The sequence below is a fragment of the Aaosphaeria arxii genome, assembly GCF_010015735.1.
Source record: "Aaosphaeria arxii CBS 175.79 unplaced genomic scaffold BU24scaffold_1, whole genome shotgun sequence".
Classification (NCBI taxonomy): domain Eukaryota; kingdom Fungi; phylum Ascomycota; class Dothideomycetes; order Pleosporales; genus Aaosphaeria; species Aaosphaeria arxii.
In genome coordinates, this window is record NW_022983474.1 from 2,128,683 (window position 1) to 2,150,591 (window position 21,909).

Genomic DNA, 21,909 nt, shown 5'->3' on the forward strand with positions numbered 1-21,909 from the left:
TGGTGATCAAATCAAATCCTTATGCATTCGTAGAGATCTATGTGGTGGAAACATCAGATAACAAACCATTGTCAAAATTTCCAAAGTTGGGAAAAGGATTGTCGGTGCATCTTGATCAAAACATGAGATTTCAATTGGGATAAAAGCTTTGGGGTTAGCTAGTGATAAGGATACTAGCTCTAGAAGCCATCTATTCAGAAAACGGCCATTGTATGGAACCCTAACCAGAAGCTTCTCATGGCTGACCTTGTATCAAGACTAGATTTCTCTGACCTCTACGACTCACTGTCTTCCACGGTTTCGCGAAGCCGTTTAGAAGTATGAGTATGCCATTGATCATCCACCGTGGCTGGAGCCGGTCGCTTGCTGTTGATAGTGCCATCTTGTCTCAACTTTTCGGCCAAAAGCTCATCTTGAGGACTCGTTAGCCACTTGAAAGCTAAAGTGTTCTGTACAAAATACATACCAGCGAAGCTTTTCAACAGTTTAAGCAAGGTCTCTTCGTCTATTTCATTCGTGCCCGGGTCAAAATCCATGGGCATCGTGTCCACCAGCGGCTGGATGGATAGTTGATACTGTGTATTGTTCTGACTCTGGCTTGTTGCAGTCTCCGGTTTCAGCTTCTTCCCGGACTTTCCTATCTTTGCTTCCAACTCTGAAATTATTGGATACAGGATCTTTGACTCCAGGGCTAGAGCAGCCACAATGAATTGGCCATGCCTTGTATCTGTCTCCATTGTTCTGATGAACAGATCGTCATCATCTGGGCCTTTTTAGTTCTATGTTCGTAGCAATCCATATGCTCAAACTTACCAGGGACACAGTCTTTCCTGCATAGTGCCTGATACACGGCATTTGCTGCTTCAGAAAGCTTCGGGGACATAGGTCGTAGGGCGCACATGAAAAGCGGCCAGTACTTCCTGAGTTGGTATTCGTCGTGGGGCAGATCTAGCGCACCTGGCTGAAGAAGCCTCTGCTGTCGCAAATGTGCCTTCTCGTCATCTTCATCCCACAATAGATTTCTTGCATCTTTGATCCATTGTCTTGTACTTGCAGTCCCTGGAATCAGTTCAGGAATCATCACCTGAAACTAAAATGCACCTTGTCAGTTGGAGCATTATCACAAAAATGACAGTACTTACCCATCTCAGCGGCTTCCCTGCATGTTTCAGGCGACGCAGCTCATTCATCATTCTTGTGTCTTGCGGTCCGCCCCCATTCGCATTCTCTCTCAGAACATGTAGTAGCCTGTGTTCGTCCAGATTGGTTCTCAACATTGTTTCGAATTGTTCGCGAATCTTCTACGACGACGCAATGCGTGTGTAGCAAATTAGCGCGATATCATTCGACCGTCGTTCACAAGACAGCAAGTGCGGAAGGATCGTTATGAGTTCGTAGAAATGATAGGAAGACAGCAATTGTGCCATGGTTTTGTTTTGATAATATAGTTTCAACAAGCATTACAAGTTTGTATTCCATACACGTGGATGTTTAAACTGCCAATTGCGGTAATTGGATTGCTGTTAGGGACGAAGCGAACTGATTGCACCCAATCATCTGGAACACCCAGCCAGCTGATTGCCTCTGTTTCTCCAAACCCTTCGAAGAAAATTACAAGCTGCATGAAAGAACTGCGCACAGTTGACAGGGATTATTGATTGTACACCAGTAAGAATGAAATTGCAATTGTAATCTTCTTCAAATACGCCGCCGTCGGTTCCAGCAGAATCAGCAGCACGATTTACGCTTGGTTACTCGCAACTTGATACCATAACTACTTCTTCCCATCACTTGCCAGGATGTTACGCAAAAAACCTACAAACAAGCGACATGGTGCAACGAACAACGTAACTCAGAACATTCCTAGCCTCGCAGGATGGATCGGTGAATCCAATGTATTCAGGATGCTTGTTGAGGCTTCTCTATTATTGCGCGAAAACCATGGCCTACAAATAGGTATTTTCCGCGGTGAGTATCTGTACCGTTAAGAAGTTGACCAGGCATGTGTTGACCATACATCAGGGCAAGATTACGCTAACATTGATGGGGCCCTTATCATTCGACCTGGGCCAACGTATCCTTACGGGAGTCTTTCTGAGTCGTGGAACTGGTTATCGAACCATGATCCTGACGAAGATTTGAAAATCATACCCTTCGATGTGAAGACCAACCTGTATTCAAACAACACCAAACAGCCGGTACCATTCTTCATACTCGTGATACCAGAATACCCTGATTATCTCTGCTTCATTCCTGCACGAAGCTATCAGACACTGAATGCCACTCACAGAATGACACACCAGGCCAAGCATCAATCTGCTCGCTTGGAATTTCGCACGGCAGGCCCATGCCAATTCACGTTTCCTGCAATGTTGGCTCCGTTCGCTGTTCACCATAGTGACCTCCCCGCTGCTTTGACTAACATGGTAAACACGATACTTCATGGCGGGAACTATGTCAACCCTTCCAATTCTGTCGAATATCATGGCTGCACTATGCTGGGTCCCCTTCGCCATATGAGCCTGGTATTTGACATGAAGGGTGTTACTCAGGCAGCCTCAAGTAACGCAATACGCGTACTATCTCGGTTCATACAGCAAAACACTAACCATCGATTTCACTTACTTCTCAACCCAGTCCAACCTGTTGTTTGTGACCTGATACTGTACGATCAACATACAGAACGCAAATACCTGATCGAACATAAAGCTATCACAAGAGGTGAAAGTCTTCCAGCAACCAATTACGACGCCCTGGCTCCTGAACAACATTGGAACTTCCTATTCCTTCAAAGATCTAACAGATTAACAATAATACCACGTCACTACGTTTCTTCGAGAACCTCGGCTCCAACAGGCGATACCATCGATCTTGGAGATCCTCAAAGTGGTCAAAATTTCATGCAAGTAATTGATAAGCATAGTGATACCGTCAAGAGAACCTTACAAGATAAATGGCGCGACCCTTGTATTTCTTCTTCCCAATGCAAGGCCACAGAATTAGCGCATTCTGACCAAGTCTCGACAATACAAGGCGAAGTCCAAGGCCGAAAGAAGTGGAATCTTCAGGTAGGGACGCAACGTTTCATCCTCTCATTCACAGAGGCCCTGAACGAACAATGCTTCAAGTTAAAAGAGCACGTCTGTATTGCTTTGCCAGATAGTCCATGTGGAGACTTGCTTGTGGTTGAGCATTATTGGACAGATTCCGAATATGCCACTTTTCGAGATAGTCGAATATTGCCTGTATCATTGGTCCGCAAGTCGAATGGACCAAATCCTCGTTGTGTATTGGTCAAGGTAATTCCACACTACCACCCTAATTCCTGTACAACATCACAGCTCTTTGAGCCTGGGCGGCAATCAGCATTTGCGCTTCCAATTTGTGCTGCGCAAGACTTCATTGTCGTTGCAGCAACAGAGCCCGTCGATATCGATGCGGCAAAGCCCGTAGAGCTTGGAAACTTGTGCCTTTTCCATTCCGATGATACGAACTGGTTCCAGGATTATCCATGTGTCCCATGCCACAACACGTCAGATCGACAGTGGTCGTATATCCAGAAGCATGAGGCAACATCAAACTCGAAAGGCGCTTCAATCCTCAGCGCCTGCTTCCTGAATGAAAATGTCAATCCGCTCAAATCAATCCATAACTTTATAGACGGGTCGGTCCATAGATATTTCTGCGACCTTTTCTGTGAAGCTCAATCTAGATTTGTAACACAAATCTATGGTAACAGAGGTATTCTACAACGACAGTGGAACCACGGTACGGCAAGACAAGTACATACGTCCTCTTCTACAAGAGACCAGTAGGTGTTCTCCACACATTTCCTTTTTTCTTTAGACAAGTTGACCTACTGACCAATCCAAGATTATTTCGTAGAGTGTTGTGCACCCTACCCCCTGGAACACAACCAGCTTGCCCGAGAGCACTACGACAAACACTGAAGGATAAGATCCCCGAGGTCAAAGAGTCTACATGCCTGAAGAGTGCTGAGCGGATACGCAATGAAGCTTACGCACGAATTGTGGGCGAATCTCAATGGGGTATCTCACTCAATCGACTTGTCTCTCTATCAGGATTCTCTTCTATCGTTCCACTTTCCTGTGACCATTGCAAGGATCCCGAAGATTGCCTTTTCATTCAACCGCCGTTTTTCATTAAACAAGACTTCAAGACAAACAAATGTCGCGGTTGCATTCGCAATGGAGTACCGTGCACGTTTGAACAGTTGTCAGTCGAGACCGTCGAAGACTTAGCAGGGTTTGAGCCTTTTCGTCGACACGTGCCTTGCAATCGATGCTGGGATCGGGTTGAAGAATGCGACAACAACGCGTTGGGTTGTCAACGATGTTTTGACGCCGATGAGGTATGCGAGCGGGAAAAATGCGCGAATTATGATGAAGCTGGAGACGACTCAAGCTGCCGTGCTGACTGCAACCGCGCCCACCACGACGACAAGTACGAAAATCTCACGGAAAAAGGGCGGGGAGACGGAGGTAATTGGAGAGACATTCGCTGGCAGATTGCGAATGAGATTGACAACGTCCGCATTGCTGCTTGCCAAAGCTGCTGGGATAAAGGGTGGGAAGAGTTCTGCGACAACGGGGGGGTAGAACGGGGACCTTGCACAGTTTGTCGAGAGATGGCATCTGGCAGCGACGGGAAGCAGCAGTGTATGCGGGTTAGATGCCCTCGCTGGACACAGTGCAAGAATCAAGCGTGCCAGCTGGCACATATAGGACAAGGATTCGCATTCTCAGATCTTGTGTCACAGAGGCGTAAGAATCGTCAGGTATCTAACACCCGTCTACGTGCTATGCACGGAATCCCTCCAGTCGCGGAAGCTGCCTTTGCAGAGATATCTTTGAAACGAGGTCAGTCGAGCGGTTCTTAGAAGGCGACATGCCGTGGGTGTGGTACCTTGAGCGTGTATACCAAACTAAAACAAACCTGCCTTGTTTCGCCAAGCCCCACCCTTCTCTTCACCCCTCAAAGCTCCAGTGACCGACTCCATCTCTCCCCTATTGAGCTTCAACAATGCGTCCTCCTTGAATGCATCCATAGTGTCTTTAACCTACCATTCTTTTGCTGCTGCCTGAATCCCGACAACATGTGATACTTGAGCTCTTATTCCGTGGCGTCAATCCGCTTATTACCAGGAGAGGTGTACGACAGTCACTAAAGCGTTGCCGAATGTCGATGTCAACCATTACCAGAACTCTCTTTTCATCACCTCAAAGACAAGATGACAATCATAGCGCTCGGTTCGAATGCACATGTAACTGTAAGAACACGAGAAGACACAGCAATCATTACAGTCAAAACAAGTTCAAAGTGATGAAGCTGGTACCAGTAAAGAGCTATTTTCGGCAACGTTTCCCGTCTTCGATCTACCTACTTGGTACATCTACGCTATATGCCGGCACCTGTCCATGGAACCGCCGCCGAAACCAACCGAGAACCCGAGCACCAGACCAATAAAAAAAGAAAAAATTGCCCATAAAAAAAGTGCAAAAAAAGAATGTTGCTTGAAGCCTGACGTGGGACTCGACTATTGACTTTGTTAGTACTGATGATTGAATCAGAAACTGGTAGTTGATTTGAACTTACACCCACAACCTTGAGATTAAGAGTCTCACGCGCTAACCAATTGTGCCAGCCGGGCTTGTTGTGCCATTTGATGGAAATGTGACGATTTAGAAGGTTGTTATACCGACAAATAATCAAATCTGTGAGTAAGTGGATCCATAGGGTTTCCTGAAAATTGTCACACATGGATATTTTTTTTCCAGTATGGATACTTTTTGGTTCGGAATGGACCCACTGTCTAGGCGAAATTTTCGACAGGGAGAAACATCGGACAATTTTCTCACGAGTAGGACGAGCACAACGACCAATAAGGAACATCTTATTTCATGGGCTTCGCTAACTACACCTCAATTTGTTTTCAACGTGGATATAATCATACGTCTATCACTTCGACAAAAAGAACTTGATGCACACGAAGCATTTCCAGCTACTAGCCAGCACCAAGTCGATTCCTTTTCAAAATGCTTCAACGTGCTCTTCATGCATCTCCAGGCCTGTACTGCCTCTTGGGTTGTCCATCGTTCATGCTTCCACCCCTCGAAGCTTTTATCAACCTTGTGGAACATTTTGAACTACTGACGAACCAAAGATCGATGTAAATAATCATGCGCTGTTGTGCATATAGGTACTTAACACTGAGCATGCCGTGGTAACGAAGAAGCATTGAACTTCAGGTCTCCCAGCTCTTTACCATTCAAGGTACCAGTGATAAGAGGTGTCTTTGGAATATACTTGTGCAACAGATATCAGATACTAAAAAGTCGCAGGAGCAACCGCGACTTTCCATTGCTGGGTTGCAACCTCTTCCCTTGTTCCTACTTTAGAGATTTCTCTCCCACTGGTCACTGGCACTTATTTTGTGGTTCAAGGTAGACTGGACAAGTTCGCATGCTAAACCCTGATCTTCGGACTGCATCGCCTGGCTAGAAGAAGTCAGGCAGCATCAAGTGGCTGTAGCTATACGCAAGGGATATGTGACGCATAGGAAAACTCTTCTAACATTGATCGAAACTCTAATCATCACTAACATCAGTGCTTATGCCCATGAGCATGTTTATGACCATGAGAATGATCATGCTCCTCATCTTCACCCTCTTCGACCCTCGGCCATTCAGCCCAGTACCCATCATCCCACATCTCCTGCAGCCTCTCCTCCTTCTCATCCTCACTCAACCTATCGTCCCGCATAACCCTCTCCCACTTCCTCATCTCCGCCCGATTGAGCGTACAACTATCCAACAACTTCGTCAGCGCCACCTCATCCAGCTTCTCCCCAATCAAGACAAGCTCCTGCCGTCTATCTCCCCAATCCCCCTCGAAATCCGCCTTGATGGCCTTCAACGTCGCCGTATCCGCCTGCCACTCGTCCTCATCCACGGTGCAGAACCACGGCATCTCGGAGCCCAGCGTCAGCATCGCGCCGGCGGTGCTCCACGATCCCATCTGGTAGGGCCGCGTCGCGAGCCAGAAGATCCCCTTGCTGCGGTGCACGCCGCTGAAGAGGGGGCATGTGCGTTTGTTATGCAGGCTCTCGGCGGACGACACTTCGTCGTCTGGGGAGACGCTGTCGACGTCTGAGTTAAGTGGTGAGGCACTGTTTGGTGAGGAGGGCGAGTCCATGGTGACGTCGGTGTCTTCGTTCTTCTCGTCGTCTTCGTCTTCTTCTTCATCATCCTCGTCGTCTTCGACTTCGTCCTGTAGGAGGATGAATTTGCCCTTTAGAGCTTCGTATAGTTTCAAGGGGTCGAAGGGGCGCCTTGAGCGGTATACGAAACTACCGATTCCGTATCTATAAAGAGGATATTATCAGCATCTCCGGAGTGATAGAGCCTCAGTGGGAAAAGGGTTCAACATACTCCAAAGTCTCAGGCTTAGGCGCCAACCTCTTCCTCCCTTTCACATCCACAACCGTCATCTCATGCAGACTTCGCAACCACCCAGGACTCGTGACCGCCTCCGCGAAATCGAACCTTCCGGTGTTCAACATCTCCCTCACGTCGACCCTCGAGAACTTCGCCTCGATGATCTTGGCCGTCGGGTTCAGCGTCTTGACGTACGCGCGGACGCGACCGAGTGTCGTCTTGTCAACGGCGTCGACCTTGTTGACGATGACGACGTTCGCGAACTCGATCTGGTCGGCGAAGAGGTCGGATATGGTGCGCTGGTCGTCCTCCGGGACGTCCTCCCTGGCGAAGCGGTCGGCGAGGAACTCCGCGGTGTCGAACTCGGAGAAGAAGCGGAAGGCGTCGACGACGGTGACCATCGTGTCGACGGTTGCGAGGGTCTTGAGGCCGCCGAGCTTTGCACTGCATTTTCAAGTACGTTAGCCTTCATCATCGTCCAGTCTTGAATGGAGGAAAGGGGAAGGGGGGTATGTGACATACACACGAAGCAACGTCTCCTTCTCCTCCTCGTCCATCCCCTCAGCATCAATCATAGCCTCCGTAAGCTCAGTCGTGAACGTCTCCGCAACCTGCTGCGGCTCACTGATACCCGAGCTCTCAATGACGACGTGATCGAACCGCTCCTCACTCCACGCCAGCCGCGCCAGCTCCGTCAGGAGATCGCTGCGCAGCGTGCAGCAGATACATCCGTTCTGCATCTGCACCACCTTCTCCCTGACCACGACCTCACTCTTGCCGTCGGTCTTAGCACCCGCTGCAGCAGTCGACGACCTGGCGATCAGCGCGCCGTCGATGTTGACGGACGCCATGTCGTTCACGACCACCGCGATCTTCAGCCCATGGTCCGGCGACTGCAGGATATGACGGAGCAGTGTCGTCTTCCCGCTTCCCTGCAATTCTCATCGTCAGCTTCGCCACCACAACCACCCTTTCCCCTCCCCCATCACAGGTACTACTCACCAAGAACCCAGACAATACCGTCACCGGCAACGCCTTCTTCGCCGCCTCTCCCCCCTTCGATCTCTTCGATGAGCGTGCACTCTCCATCTTCGTACGCTTCTTCACAGAAGGCATTAGGTCTCCTAGCAATGAGGCGATTTCTGAGAGTCCGTCGTACAGTACGCAGTAGTACTTCATTTACCACTCCACGCAAGACCTGAGGGGCACATGTGGGAGCATTTTATATTTTTGCGTGTCCCGGGGGTGGTGGTTGTGGTGCTCATCCAATTGAGCACCGCGATGGACAGGTCGCGTCATGGGGAATTGCGGGGGCTGTGATTGGCTGGGGCATCGAGAGGGGGGTATTAAATGGGGTGTGATTGGGAGATGGGAGGTATGGTGTTTTTTTGGGTTGTATTGGGGGCTGTGGTGGTTTGGTTGTGACTTGAATGTGTGGGTGGGAAGGGGGTTTGTGGGACTTACACATCTCACGATGTTTTAGCGATAGGATGGGATATAGGATATGAAATGTACGATTTCTAGAAGACATAGATAATTTGAAAAGTACTATGTTAGCGACTGGGAAGACAATTTGTGTATGGCATGCTTCTAGCAAGTAATCTCGCTAGGGTAGTTGAAGAAACTCCCATCATACACTGACATGAAAGGAAAATCTGCATGAAAATCTGCATGAAACCCGGGCTGATTGCTCTTAATGAGCTATAATCATTCCCATTGCTTTAAGAATCCCTCGACGCTGTTGAAGTCCTTACGAATAACCTCTGCGTGTTTCTCGCTCCTAGGGACAAAGTTTACACGGAAGGGCGAGGGTATACTGATTAAACCTTGGATATAGTCGGAGGTATCGAGTTCAATTGGCTTTCCCGTCACAGGGTCAATGGCCGGCTCGATTTTGAATGCCCATAGAATCCGAGCAGTCATGCGCCACTGTGTTCGCTCGGCTAGATGGATGCCAGCGCAGATTCGACGGCCGCCACCGTACGTATAGTGATCTCTTTTTTCGTAATCGGGGCTTCCGGCATAATCCATAGCAAGTCGCGGGTGGTTCAGATACCGATCGGGATTGTAGACCTCCGGGTCATCGACTATGCTGTAGTTCATGGCGTATGGAGAAATTAAAACAGCAGAGTCTTTCGGGATCAGCATACCCTCGTACCAGTCGTCTCGGGCAGCTCGATGAGGTATTCCGGTCATGATTCTGGTTTCGCAATGTCAGTATCCTGTGCGTGTACACAGCGACGCAGTATGGACATACACCGGGTTGACACGTAGGCCTTCTTTGATGATGCAATTTATGTAAGGAATTCGGTCGAAGTCCTCCCAGAGTGGCATTCTCTCTACGCCGCAGACACTGTCCAGTTCGACCCTCGCTTTCTCCTGCACCCAGGGGCTTGTAGCCAAGTACAGGATACTGGTCATCATCGCACTCATCGTCGTATCCGCAGCACCTTGAGACAAAGCGCCCAGGAAGTTGGCGAGCTCAATATCGCTGAGCGGTATGTCTGACTTTATGGATCCCGACATCATGCGATCTGCAAGGCAATCGCGCTCATCGCCGTTCCTACGGCGTTCTTCGACTAGATCCCGGGCTTTGATCCACACTTTCGTAACCTCCTCGTAGCAGAGCTTTGCGCGAGCTTTTGATGGGGCCCATCGGTCTGGTATTAGCTTCAGTATCGGGAACTGATCGATTGGTAAGGAGGCGCCTGGTTCGGATGCAGGACTTATCTGTGGGGTTCAGTTTGCTTGTCGAATTGGTGAAACTTGGAAAGAGGGAGGGTTTACATGATCCATTGCTTGGTAGACAGCCTGTAAATCAGCTCATTGCTCCATGTTGTGGATGTTTGGGTGAACTGACATTGGCCCAGAAGCTATCAAAAGTGGGTGCACGATAGCCGAAGAGTACTATAGACGCAATCGAAGCTGTGGAGCGTTTGACATGTGTAAAGAACTCGTCAGGCGTCATGAGCAAGTCAAACATAAGTTGGCTCATCCTTCCACAGAAATGAGCATCATCACAACAAACTATCAGGATCATACTGACTCCGCTTCCTGTATGGGTTTAATCTTGCTATCCAATTGCTTAGGTGCCAGACTCTGCGAAGATATCTTCCTCTGAGCACGCCACAACGGCGTCGCATGCATGATAGCAATATTCTGACTACCGAAACACGTCTCTAGGTTGTGGTCTATGGGTCGATCGGAGTATATGGCGCTCCGCTTTTCGAAAAGCTCATGGGCTGCCTTGCGATCGTTGATAATGATCATGGTGCCAGCTCCTATCTTAAGGGAATATACGCCGCCATATTTGTCAGCCCACTCTTTAATTCTGGAGTTTGTTCCCTTAGCAAGGAGCAGTGGTATATGAAAGGGAGAAAAGATCATACTTCAGGTAGAATCGAGTCGGAGGGATCTGATGTGCATTCCCGAGAATTGGAACTGTGGGTGGACCAGGTGGCAACCGTTTATCTCTATGGCCGAAGCGAAGAAGAGAGTAGAGCAAATACAGACCGCATGATAGCGATATGAGCCCAAAAACGTTCGCTAGAAACATAATCTGTGAGTGTGAAAGCTCGACAACAACAAAGGTGGCAAGGCTGAGATGTAGGAAAGAAGTCCTTGAATGGCTTTATATGAAGAAACAATCCAAGGGTCTCTGTATATATTAGTCTTCTTATACATGCTATAGCCATGGATGATGTGTCAAAAGAAAACCTTATGTGGAAGGAGTAATCGACAGATCCAGGCAGGACAGTAATGATAACCGTCTGTATAAGCAGAGTCAAGAGCAACTTGATAGGCAACTCAATGTGCCTACCCTCTGTATTCGCAGGGAGTCGTATCTTGCATGCACAGGCAGGTGGGGTCTATGCATTGCGATGTTGGCAACATGCATCGCGATATTGCACTTTGTCTTACATTGCCTTTTTTGGTCGCTTCCGTTGTCGCATATGGGTCAGGCTGACCAGGGAGCATACAGATGCCGCGTTAGACTTGTGTTAAGGCTTAGAGGAACCATAGTGTTGGAAATGCAAAGTTGGACCCTTGTCAGTTGGTAGTAAACTTGAGAAATATATCATAGGCATGACATGTTGCCAAAGATATGCCGTGGTCGAGCTGCTCCTGGTCTTGGGAAACATGCATGCTGTTTATGCCTGATCGTCTATCACGCATGAGTTGCATCAAGTGATGATAAAACAACACGCCAATGTTCTGCCGGCTTTCGCTTATTATATGTTACTATGATGGAATCTCTGTGATGATCGGTCAGGACTATATGAAAGATAGGGCTGAAGCGAAGTCGGGTCTGGAGCTGACCAATATCACGGACAAGGTAGGTCTATCGACCGCTAGTACACGAGTGACATCTGTTATTTCATAGAATTTGCAGTGCCGTTCCACTCGTTCCTATTTCGTCTACCCGTTGTCTGTCCAGTTTTGACAATGTGAGCCGAGCCTAACGCGATATCGGCAACCGACGACAGCCGAATCATGGGAAGATCTGATAACCCCACCATTGATTCCAACTACACATCCATGTTTCTATCCCATCCTCAAGCCTTTGCATGACCTTTCCCATGGCTAATAATAACGGTACAACGCTTTTCACAAATGGCCGGGTTTTCAGCCATGGCACCTCCAATGCGGATTTCCAAACATCATTGGTCGTAAAAGACGGCAAGATCGCATATGTAGGGGCAGCGGATACACCCGAAATCCAGGCCCATATTAGCAATGGAGTCACCACCCAGGATCTGAATGGCCGATATATCCTCCCAGGATTCATCGATGGACATTGTCATTTCTTGTTACTAGGCCAATCTTTGAACAAGGTAGACCTCGACGGATGTGAAAACCTGGACGACATCCGAGCTCGCATCTCCAAGTATGCAAAGGAGAATCCTGACAAGAAAAGGATCCTGTGTCGAGGCTGGATGTATAGCACGACGAACAACGAGGCCAAGGCGAGCATGCTGGACGATCTGGACCCCCGGCCTATCTTCATCGACGCAAAGGACCTGCACTCTACGTGGTGCAACACTGCTGCGTTGGAGGAGATGGGCGTCCAAGACATGGAAACACCTGCCGGCGGCACCATCGAACGTGATGAGAACGGTAAAGCATCTGGACGACTGACCGAGGCGGCAGTTTTCCTCATTGTGTGGCCTCACATCGCCAATGTTCTATCAATGCAAGAGAAGGTCGCCTCATTGAAGGCTGGAATGGAAGCATATCACCAAGTCGGCTACACAGGATGCATAGACATGGCTATGGACGAGAACGCCTGGGAGGCAATCCTCGCCCTTCGTGAATCCGAGGGTCAACTTCCCATGCGTATCGCCGCCTACTGGGCCATTCTGCCAGGAACCGGCGTGGAACATCGTCTGAAGCAAGTCGACCGAGCCATCGAACTCAGCAAACAGTACAGCAGCACCACGTCCCCCGACCTCCGTGTCATTGGAATCAAGCTCATCACCGACGGCGTCATCGACGCATGCGCGGCCGCCCTCAAGGAACCCTACAGCACCAACTTCTCGAACGCCGAGCCCATTTGGACGCCCGAGATGCTCGACCCAGTCGTCCAAAAGGCCTGCGAAGCAAATCTCCAATGCGCCGTTCACGCAATCGGCGACCTCGCCATCCGCAATGCCATTGACGTCCTCGAGAAGCACGGAAAACCCAACCAGCGTCACCGCATCGAGCACCTCGAACTCACCTCGCCAGGCGATGCAGAGCGACTGGGCAAACTAGGCATCGTCGCTTCCATCCAGCCGGTGCACGCGGACCCCGCGATCCTCCGCGCGTGGCCGAAGCTCCTGGGCCCGGAGAGACTCAAGCGTGCGTTCGCGTACAAAGAGTTCGCAGACCATGGCGTCGTGCTCGCGCTGGGTTCGGATTCCCCGACCGCTCCGCACGACGTGCTTAAGAATCTGTATGTCGCGACTACAAGGAAGAGTGCGAGGCAGCCGGATGCGGGTGATGCGCCCGTGAATGAGAACTTTAAGATTGGCATCGCGGAGGCGATCACGGGGGCGACGCATGGCGTGGCGTATTCGTATTTCAACGAGGGGTCTACGGGAAGCTTGGAGACGGGCAAGTATGCGGATTTCGTGGTCGTGGATATGCAGTATGAGCCTGGGGAGCTGCTGAAGGGCCAGGTTTTGGAGACTTGGTTCGAGGGTAAGAAGGTTTACCAGGCGTAAATTTGTCGGAATGATGTATTAGTAGTTGCGTAGGGATGTATAGCAGACGGGTGATACTTTCGAGTGGTGATTATATGTATAGCAGTGAATAACTTCATGATGGCATTGGATTGGCAGTATGTACATACAACGATCTGATAACTGAATATATTTACATGAAATAAGAAGCCGGCGCCATGAGTATGTCTATATACACGAACTAATACAAAATATGCAAATAAACTCCATCCAATACGATGAAACCCCATAATTTACAAGAAAGGTACAATCAAGCAACAATACTAACGCCCAAAATGCGCTCTATCAATGCCATTTCCAGCACACATCTCCTTGAAAACTCCGCCCTGTTCCCAGAGCTCCAGCGGGCTTCCAAACTCCAGAACGCTCCCCTTATCCATAACACATACTCTGTCATAGTCAATGATAGTCTTCAGCCTGTGCGCAATAGTCAAAACCGTCTTGCCAGCAAAAGCTTGAGACATCGCCCTCTGCACCTTCGCATCCGTGTCCATATCCACCGACGATGTCGCCTCGTCACACACGACGATACGGCTATCATGCAGCAAAGCTCTAGCCAAAGCGATCAACTGTCTCTGCCCCAGGGAGAAGTTGGCGCCGGCCTCTTCTACCGTCGAGTCCAGCTGGACTTTGTTCTTTTCGTCGTCGAGAAGCCCGGCCTTTCTGACTGCGTCCCAGAGGTCCATGTCAGGATGCTGATCAAATGGGTCCAGATTACTTCTGATGGTCCCTTTGAATAGGGTGGGGTCCTGCGTTATGATGGAGACTTTGGACCTCAATTCACTGAGCGCAACAGTCGAGAGGTCTACGCCGTCGATAATGACCCTCCCTCCAGCCAAATCAACAAGTCTGAAAAGGACCTGCGTGATCGATGACTTCCCAGCGCCCGTCCGTCCTACGATGCCAATCTTCTGCCCGCCATGGACATGAAGGTTGAGGTGATTGAGAACGAGGGGTAGCTCCGGACGATACCTCATCTGCACATCCTGCAGGACGATTTCTCCTCGCTCGGGCCACGAGGGGCTTGTCTCGACTGTATGCTCGGATGCCTCGCGCTCTGTTTCCAATGCCGTCGCGTATTCGTGTAAGCGTTCCATCGAATTCATGCCATTCTGCACTTCCGCTAATTGGCGGACAACAAGCTGGATGACGTGGATCATAGATAGCAGGTATGCTAGCAGGACTCCCGATATACTTGGATGAATGGCGTCACGACTGATCACTACGAGCAATCCGACCGTAAGCACCATCATGTTGGCTACCAAGTCGAGACGGGTGGCCAGCCAACGCTCGCTGGCCTTGGTGAGGTAGTACGCTGCGTTCATGCCGTCGATGGCGTCACGAATGGTGTTGGTGAACGTGGTTTGCAGGCCGAAGGCGCGGATGGTGGAGACTCCAGAGACGGATTCGGAGAACCGGGCGAAGAGCTTACTGCGGAGGACTGCTTCGTGGCGTTTGAGCGTGCGGGCTGTGACGCGGAAGTAAGAGGTTGCGAAGAGGAAGAGTGCGAGGATGGGGACGAGGGCGATTGCGAAGTAGGGGAAGTAGTAGATCAGGAGGGCGATGACTGTGGTGATGAGCACCATTGTGTAGAGGAACATACGTAGGGCGTCGGGGAGCTGGTTGTCGACGACATCGGCATCTCGAGAGAGGCGGGTGATGATGCGTCCGAGGGGCTGGGTATCGTGGAATGATTGAGGTGAGCGGATGACTTTCTCTGTTGCTTTGTCCAAGGTACGACGGCTGGCGATGCTACCCAGGTTGGATACCGATGCTGTGAAGAAGAACATCAATAGTGCCTGTGACACCGCAAGAGCAACGTAGATGGCAATATAGCTGTCTCGACTCAAATGAAATCGATCCGACGTCCAAAAGCCTAGCCATAAACCCATTATGGCATTTGCTCCCTGAGCCACCACGAGCAAGAAGATCGGTATCAGTCCAAGTAGAATGTGGCCAGATGAGGCGATGTAGGCTCTGTAAACAGCCCAGGAAACATGCCCTTCACCTTTGTTCTCTTCCTTGACTAGTTGTCCCTTTTTCAGTCCGCTGCTCTCCTTCGTCACCCTTTTCTGGGTCTCTTCTTTTGTCTCAGCATGCTCTTCTGGGGCTGACTTGGCTGGACCATCCTCCTGGACAGTGCTCTCCATCATCTTTTGAAAATCGGTGTTGCCTGCAATGAGATTGTCGAATGTGTCCAACGCCTTGATACTCCCATTTTCGAGCCACAGTATCCTGTCGCATTTATACAAGACATGCAGCTGGTGTGTAGCCAATATCCTACACTTATCCTTCAGCAGCCCACAAATAGCCTGATCGAACAGATGCTTCCCAACATGTACATCCACTGCCGAAAGCGGATCATCTAGCAGCACGATCTCGCTCTGCGAATAGATCGCCCGAGCAAGGTTGATACGCTGGCGCTGCCCACCGCTCAGATTGATACCTCGCTCACCTATCTCTGTGTCTTCTCCAGCCGAGAACTGCTTCATGTCGGCTTCCAACGAACAGGCGTACTTCACAGTCTCATACCACCGTTCGTCCATGGGCTTGCCGAAAAGGATGTTGTCTTTCACGCTCGCGTTCTGTATCCAAGCCTGTTGGGGGCAATATGCTCGTGCCCAGCTTCCCATGATAACGTTCCCATCTGTCTTTCGCATTTCTCCTGCTAAGGCGGATAAGAGGGACGTCTTTCCCGAGCCTACGGAGCCTACGACGGCCAGAAGTTCGTTGCGTCCCACGGAGAAATTCATGTCCTTGATCGAGAATACAGGTGGCTTGGATGCTTCGAGTTCCATCTCTGACTTTTCATTGGCCTTCTTACCCTGTTGCTTTCCTGTTATTTTGCTGGGGGCTTGGTCATTATCGGGAGTTTCCTCCCAGGTAAACGAAGCATTTTGAACTTGGATGCCTTGCTCGGCGCGCATATCCCACTCAATCTTATCTTCGTGCTCTTCGGCGGAGAGAAAGTCTTCGATGCGCTTGAGACATGCCATTGCATCCGCCATCTGCCCAATGACGATCGGCAGCAAGCTCAAAGGGATTCTGACGGCATTGAAAAGCGCCAGAGAAGAAAAGACGGGTCCAACACCCAGCGAGTGACCCGTCATGGAATACACAATGAACGAAATCATAGCTGCGAAGACAGGCGTCGAGATCGATATGACGTAGATAGCATTACGTGTGGTCAAAAGCTTCGCGACCAAGATAGTCTCCTTTTTTCGCAGGCCCTGGAGTTTGGATAGAAAGGACGATTCCCAGGCATTATATTTGACGAAGCGTATTGATTTCAGGACTTCGGTCACGAGCGAAATCCTCGAATCCGAAATACTCGATATCGCCTTCCTCCTCCCCGCCAAAGACTTCGTCGCCCAGGTCAATGCTGGAATACTGACTACTAGCAGACTGAAGCCAGCGACGGCAGAATAGGTGATGTTGATGATGAGGAGGATGAGACAGGCGAGAATAGTCATCGGGGCCGCCCAGATCATGTGGAGCATGCCAGCTGCGAGATCGATCCGAGCGACGTCTGTGGACATGAGGTTGATGATTCGACCGTCTGAATATCCCTTCCCAGCTGCTCGCGCGCGTGCTGATATCCGCAGTGACTTCTCGAAGATGGCGGTTGTGAGGACGCCGCGTGCCTGTGCACCCACCATACCCCCGCGATACAGAAACTGGTTTGTGGACAATGATTGAATGAACTGGATGAGGACGATGCCGAAGAGTATTCCTAGGCCTCGGCCGATCGGTGGTCCTGGTCGGTTGTTTGTAGATGCTTCGTATGCATCTCCAACGAATGTCAATAAAAAGCGTAGAGTGAAGGGCACCATCACTTGGCCAAGTGAAGATATTAAAATACAAATGCCACCTATCCAAAAGTCTCTCTTAAATGTCACATATAGGGCTATCATGAGCTTACGTTTCGAATCCGCTGCACATCGGTTCTGGAAAGAGTTATGGAAGGGTGCTGACAAGGTGTTGACATTTCTGTCAGGGTTGACGAGCCAGATGTCATTCGTTTCGAGGTTGCGTCTATATCCATTCGCCATAAACGATGATACCCATCCGAAGTGTAATTTGCTGAGTAGATTCGCGGTGTTCTCCGGGCACATCGATCGTATAGAAGGCACCGGGGGTACCGGTCCCCATTTCAGTGGATTGAGGTTCTGGTGCCACGGCTTTCCATTACTGTTTGGAGTGAGGCTGGAATACCATTTCCGTCGCTTCGAAACTTCCACTGCTTTTGAGTCCTCCTTTTCATATAGTTCAGGCGTAAGAACGGGTCGCTCCCATGTCTTAGGCAATCGATACCAAATACGATGCTCCAAAGAGGAAGTCCTCGTGGGATTGATCGACTGCCGGACTCTCTGGTGCCATGATTTCCTTTCATATTTCTTTTCCACATTTCTTCGTGCATATGAATCGATAATTGGTTCCAATGTATCTTGAGATTCGTTGCTGTGTTGCAGCGCGGGAAAAGGAAGGGATTCATGACGATAATTCGGGTCGAAGTCATCGAGACTGTTCCTTCGTGAGTCGAGCGATATGGGTGAGAGCTCCAGCCATGATTCGTCGTTGATCCTGTTTCCTGGGACGGTCGAAGCCGATGAAGGTATCCCAATCTGGAGTCCTACGGTCATGGTACGGTCATGTGAGGACATTGTGTCCCGTCAAGGATATCGAGGAAGTCTTGGAAAAAAATTCCCATCTTCTGAGGAACCATCGATAGACATTGTTGACAATCAAGATGTGGCGTAGCGATGCTAGACATCCCACCCGGGCGTTGCAAAGCTTGGTGGGTCGTGCATCTTACATACTTGAGTTGCGTAGCGGAGATTGATGTAGATGTTTCGGGTTACTACACCTCCTTGGAGGCCTGTTTCAGTTCTCTATTTAGTTAACCGAAATCAAATCGTGGGGTCATTGATCCGACCGGCGGGAGCGCGGAATAATCATGCCCAGTGAAAGGGTCTGCAATGTCAGTGGTGGCATACAGGTAAGATGGAGTGTTTTGCGGGGATACGCTGGGTGATCCAACTACCAAACCGCCTGAGGCACAGAAGTATGGATTCAGACTCAACATCAGCATTCGATAGGTTGTACTCAGCACACAATATAGCAGAAACACAAGTTCGTGGATGTGTGTTCTTATATTGGTCTTTCTCCATCATTACGCCCCGTTCACTCAGTTTTTGACGTCTTCTTTAATTAGTCTCACGTTTGCAGATACTCGCACGAGATCTTAGATACTTTCTTTTCAGATACTTTCCTGATACCTTCCTTCAAGAATCAACATGCAGAGCATTGTCGAATCAGTGTCAGACGCGTTCAGTGGCCAGTCTGCCATAGCGTATGATAGTTCCCTTTCGGTGCTGGACAACCGAACGGGAAAGACGTATTCGATACCGATCGCGCGAAATGCAGTACGCGCTACGGATTTCAAGCAAATCAAGGGAGATGGCTCTCGAGCCGACGTAGTGGAGCAAATGGAAGCTGGTTTGAGGATACTGGATCCAGGATATATGAATACTGCAGTTGTGGAATCATCGGTTACCTTCATGTCAGTATCATCCCCAAGCAATGACCAAAGTCTGTATTGAGTCCTTGACAGTGATGGGATCCGCGGCACTATCCATTACCGCGAGCATTCTCTTGACAAAGTCGTCCGCGACAATGATTGGGAGGAAGTTGTTTACTTGATCAATTGGGGACATTTGCCTACCTTGACCGAGAAAGTACGATTTCGGAAAGATCTCGCTGCCAACATGGTACCGCCTCAGCCTGTAGTCGACGTGATTCGCGCTCTACCGTATGTCAACCCCAGATTTTGCTACGACGATCAAGCACGCTGACTTAGATAAAGACGCGATGCGCTCATCTGCTCGATGATGCAGGCTGGACTAGCTGCTTACACATCTTGTGACAAAGGATCAAGGACCGTCCATAGTTCTGGAAGGCCACATTATGTGAAGAACATGCCGGCAGTTGACGCTGCAATTGTAAGAACTCTGTCGGCCTTTGCGGTCGTCATCGCCCTTGCGTACTGCCACAAGCGAGGCAAAGAGTTCACGGCAGCAGATCCCAATGGATCGTTCATTGGCAACTGTCTGCTCATGATGGGCTTCACCCAAAATGGCAAGCCTGATGCAACCATTGAGCGGTGCTTCGAGAAGCTCTGGATCCTCTACGCCAACCACGAGATGACCAACTCCACAGCAGCATTCCTACACACTGCCTCTTCCCTCACCGACCCAATATCGGGCTTGGCGGCAGCCCTCCTCTCTGGCTACGGCCCCCTCCACGGAGCCGCGATTGAGTGTGCGTTCACCGACTTTGAGAGAATCGGAGTGCCTGCGAACGTGCCAGCGTTCCTCGACGAGGTTAAGGGCGGCAAGCAACGTCTTTTCGGCTATGGCCACAGGGTGTACAAGGCGGTCGACCCCAGGGCGAAGTGGATCCGAGCGATGCTCGATCAGCACAAAGACAGAGTATATGGCAATGAGCTGCTCCAGGTCGCGATGGAAATCGATCGATTGGCGCTCAACGACCCGTACTTCAAATCAAGGAACCTGAAGGTCAATGCAGATCTCTATGGTACGTTTTTGTACACTGCCATGGGGTTTGAAACCGACATCATCGTTGCTATGTGCTCCTTGAGTAGGGCGGGTGGGTTGATGGCTCATTGGCGCGAGGCTATGGGGCAGAAGCCATGTATCTGGCGCCCACAGCAGGTGTTCACAGGGTCCATCCCACAAGGCGCGCGTGCCAAATTGTGAATGTCTGCATTCTGCACGTTCAGAGTCATTCCAGGGTCATTTCGACGCCATTTGATGGAATTATTGGCTGGGACGTTGAGATCAAGTCGGCCGCTGCAGGGCTCTCGTATGCCCACCTTTTCCCCTCCCGCCTTTTTCCGCATCATTCCACTTCAGCCTCAGTATCGGAGGTCGGGAATCAAGGGTTCGCAGTGAAAAGGTGGACGCTACAGCTGCATGTCTGACTGTATCTCACATGCCGACTTCTTTTATTCTGCACATAGTTTTTTCTTGTCTTTTCGTTTCAACGTGTATATAGACTTTGTCCATAACCGTTAGCTCCTAGAGAGGGCTGATGAGGGAGTTCATAGCGAGGCGTTACAGCATATAGTTAAATTTTGATCTTTCTTCACAAGTTCATACTTCTCGGTCATCGATCTAGCAAAGGGCAAATGTTGAGCATGAGCAGAAAAGACGCGTAGGTTAGCTGAGTGGCTTAGTAGCTTGAAGCCTCGTACCACTCACGAGCAAATATCATGTTGGAATCATGGAGTCTCCGATAAGCCATGAAGCGTACGTGTGTAGGTGTAACAACGTCTGAGATCCAGTCAAGTGAGTTGAGTCCCTTTGTTCTACATCACATCATGGCCCGAACCCCGAACGTCAGAGGCGGTAACGATCTGCGAGTGGCTTGTTCGGGGGACGCGGCATGCCAGGTTTGATATTAACCTTAAGCCCGACTAACTGCGCCCCTCCATCTCTGTCTTCCCCTCTACCCCTTCTAGAAAGTTACTAGAATGTCTTGACTCCTTACTACCGATGGTTTTAGTCTTGATTTTGATGCCTTTCAGGGCTTACAACTTAGAGCCATCTTTTGTGAAACGAATCTTTGCAGCTTTGCTCGCCCATGTATTATCTATCTAGTGACTTGTTACTCATTTGAATGTCTGGTGAGTCTGAGGTTAAAAGTGCATACACGCTGATACGAGCAACCACGCAAAGAACACATGCAGTACTCCATACATGTGATACCCTCTGATGACTATCTACATGTCTGCATACGAATCATAGATATTACATATTACATACACGGAGAGAATGATTAGGCATTCTCCTCGTCCCCACAGGGTAGATTACCTAGATGTACAGGTACAACAGCTGGATATCCCTGCATAACTCTCTACTCAGCACACAAAGGGTAGCATGGCACAAGCTTGTTGTTTGACACGGAGCACTATACGCGCTATGTCCATAACTCCGGTAGCCATCGGAACACGCAGGTCCCAGGTATTACTACTGTACTCATACTCGTGGTGAGTAGGTATCCAAAGTAGTTTTTGGTACGGAGCAGTATTGGAGCCTAACTGTCGTAAGAAGGGTCGTTCACCCCGCCCCCCTTCCTAGGACGGCCCGCACAAGACACGCTGCTGTAGCCTGTGATTAGACTGCGGGCGGGTCGTAGCTTGTTGG

General features: G+C 49.7%; 8 protein-coding genes and 1 pseudogene across 9 annotated transcripts; 3 read left to right on the plus strand and 6 right to left on the minus strand.

Annotated features, from left to right (window-relative positions):
• Nucleotides 1-6: 6 nt before the first annotated feature.
• On the minus strand, nt 7-1,277 carry BU24DRAFT_404153 (uncharacterized protein; the record flags this gene model as incomplete). The annotated part of the gene is made up of 5 exons (XM_033525626.1): nt 7-158; nt 287-412; nt 467-763; nt 814-1,084; nt 1,143-1,277. 5 exons carry the CDS (start codon nt 1,275-1,277, stop codon nt 7-9), a joined length of 981 nt encoding a protein of 326 aa, XP_033389443.1.
• Nucleotides 1,278-1,799: 522 nt separating this feature from the next.
• Nucleotides 1,800-4,915, plus strand: BU24DRAFT_469857 (uncharacterized protein; the record flags this gene model as incomplete). The annotated part of the gene is made up of 5 exons (XM_033532639.1): nt 1,800-1,968; nt 2,023-2,562; nt 2,683-3,299; nt 3,342-3,811; nt 3,874-4,915. 5 exons carry the CDS (start codon nt 1,800-1,802, stop codon nt 4,898-4,900), a joined length of 2,823 nt encoding a protein of 940 aa, XP_033389444.1. The 3' UTR covers nt 4,901-4,915.
• Nucleotides 4,916-5,270: 355 nt separating this feature from the next.
• BU24DRAFT_15080 (uncharacterized protein) lies at nt 5,271-5,993 on the minus strand. The gene has a single exon (XM_033521257.1). It carries the CDS (start codon nt 5,911-5,913, stop codon nt 5,419-5,421), a length of 495 nt encoding a protein of 164 aa, XP_033389445.1. The 5' UTR covers nt 5,914-5,993; the 3' UTR covers nt 5,271-5,418.
• Nucleotides 5,592-5,671, minus strand: BU24DRAFT_t4 (annotated as a pseudogene). The gene has a single exon. The product of its transcript is annotated as a tRNA-OTHER (tRNA).
• A 631-nt stretch (nt 5,994-6,624) lies between the features above and the next one.
• Nucleotides 6,625-8,573, minus strand: BU24DRAFT_340240 (cobW-domain-containing protein; the record flags this gene model as incomplete). Its single annotated transcript, XM_033523223.1, has 4 exons — nt 6,625-7,384; nt 7,452-7,901; nt 7,980-8,389; nt 8,460-8,573. The coding sequence occupies 4 exons, from the start codon at nt 8,571-8,573 to the stop codon at nt 6,625-6,627; spliced, it is 1,734 nt and encodes a 577-aa protein (XP_033389446.1).
• Nucleotides 8,574-9,076: 503 nt separating this feature from the next.
• On the minus strand, nt 9,077-11,063 carry BU24DRAFT_15104 (cytochrome P450 2D18). Its single transcript, XM_033521259.1, has 6 exons — nt 10,847-11,063; nt 10,504-10,788; nt 10,318-10,453; nt 10,245-10,268; nt 9,715-10,187; nt 9,077-9,657 (listed from the first exon to the last, which is right to left on the minus strand). Exons 1-6 carry the CDS (start codon nt 11,011-11,013, stop codon nt 9,165-9,167), a joined length of 1,578 nt encoding a protein of 525 aa, XP_033389447.1. The 5' UTR covers nt 11,014-11,063; the 3' UTR covers nt 9,077-9,164.
• Nucleotides 11,064-11,986: 923 nt separating this feature from the next.
• On the plus strand, nt 11,987-13,810 carry BU24DRAFT_416775 (amidohydrolase 3). Its single transcript, XM_033526542.1, has one exon. The coding sequence runs from the start codon at nt 12,038-12,040 to the stop codon at nt 13,661-13,663; it is 1,626 nt and encodes a 541-aa protein (XP_033389448.1). The 5' UTR covers nt 11,987-12,037; the 3' UTR covers nt 13,664-13,810.
• A 134-nt stretch (nt 13,811-13,944) lies between these two features.
• BU24DRAFT_429930 (ABC multidrug transporter-like protein) lies at nt 13,945-18,061 on the minus strand (the record flags this gene model as incomplete). The annotated part of the gene is made up of 4 exons (XM_033529778.1): nt 13,945-15,248; nt 15,285-17,784; nt 17,815-17,872; nt 18,003-18,061. 4 exons carry the CDS (start codon nt 18,059-18,061, stop codon nt 13,945-13,947), a joined length of 3,921 nt encoding a protein of 1,306 aa, XP_033389449.1.
• Nucleotides 18,062-18,978: 917 nt separating this feature from the next.
• BU24DRAFT_429931 (citrate synthase) lies at nt 18,979-20,460 on the plus strand (the record flags this gene model as incomplete). Its single annotated transcript, XM_033529779.1, has 3 exons — nt 18,979-19,244; nt 19,296-19,493; nt 19,548-20,460. The coding sequence occupies 3 exons, from the start codon at nt 18,979-18,981 to the stop codon at nt 20,458-20,460; spliced, it is 1,377 nt and encodes a 458-aa protein (XP_033389450.1).
• Between the last annotated feature and the right edge of the window lie 1,449 nt (nt 20,461-21,909).

Bases quoted from the DNA above. Each gene is read 5' to 3' on its own strand.
- BU24DRAFT_15104 (XM_033521259.1), bottom strand. From the start codon at position 11,013: ATGTTTCTAGCGAACGTTTTTGGGCTCATATCGCTATCATGCGGTCTG. The intron at 10,269-10,317 runs GTCAGTTCACCC...GCTGATTTACAG, and splicing joins TTGATAGCTTCTGGGCCAAT to GCTGTCTACCAAGCAATGGA. The intron at 9,658-9,714 runs GTATGTCCATAC...TTGCGAAACCAG, and splicing joins GGCCTACGTGTCAACCCGGT to AATCATGACCGGAATACCTC.
- BU24DRAFT_416775 (XM_033526542.1), top strand. From the start codon at position 12,038: ATGGCTAATAATAACGGTACAACGCTTTTCACAAATGGCCGGGTTTTC.
- BU24DRAFT_15080 (XM_033521257.1), bottom strand. From the start codon at position 5,913: ATGTTCCTTATTGGTCGTTGTGCTCGTCCTACTCGTGAGAAAATTGTC.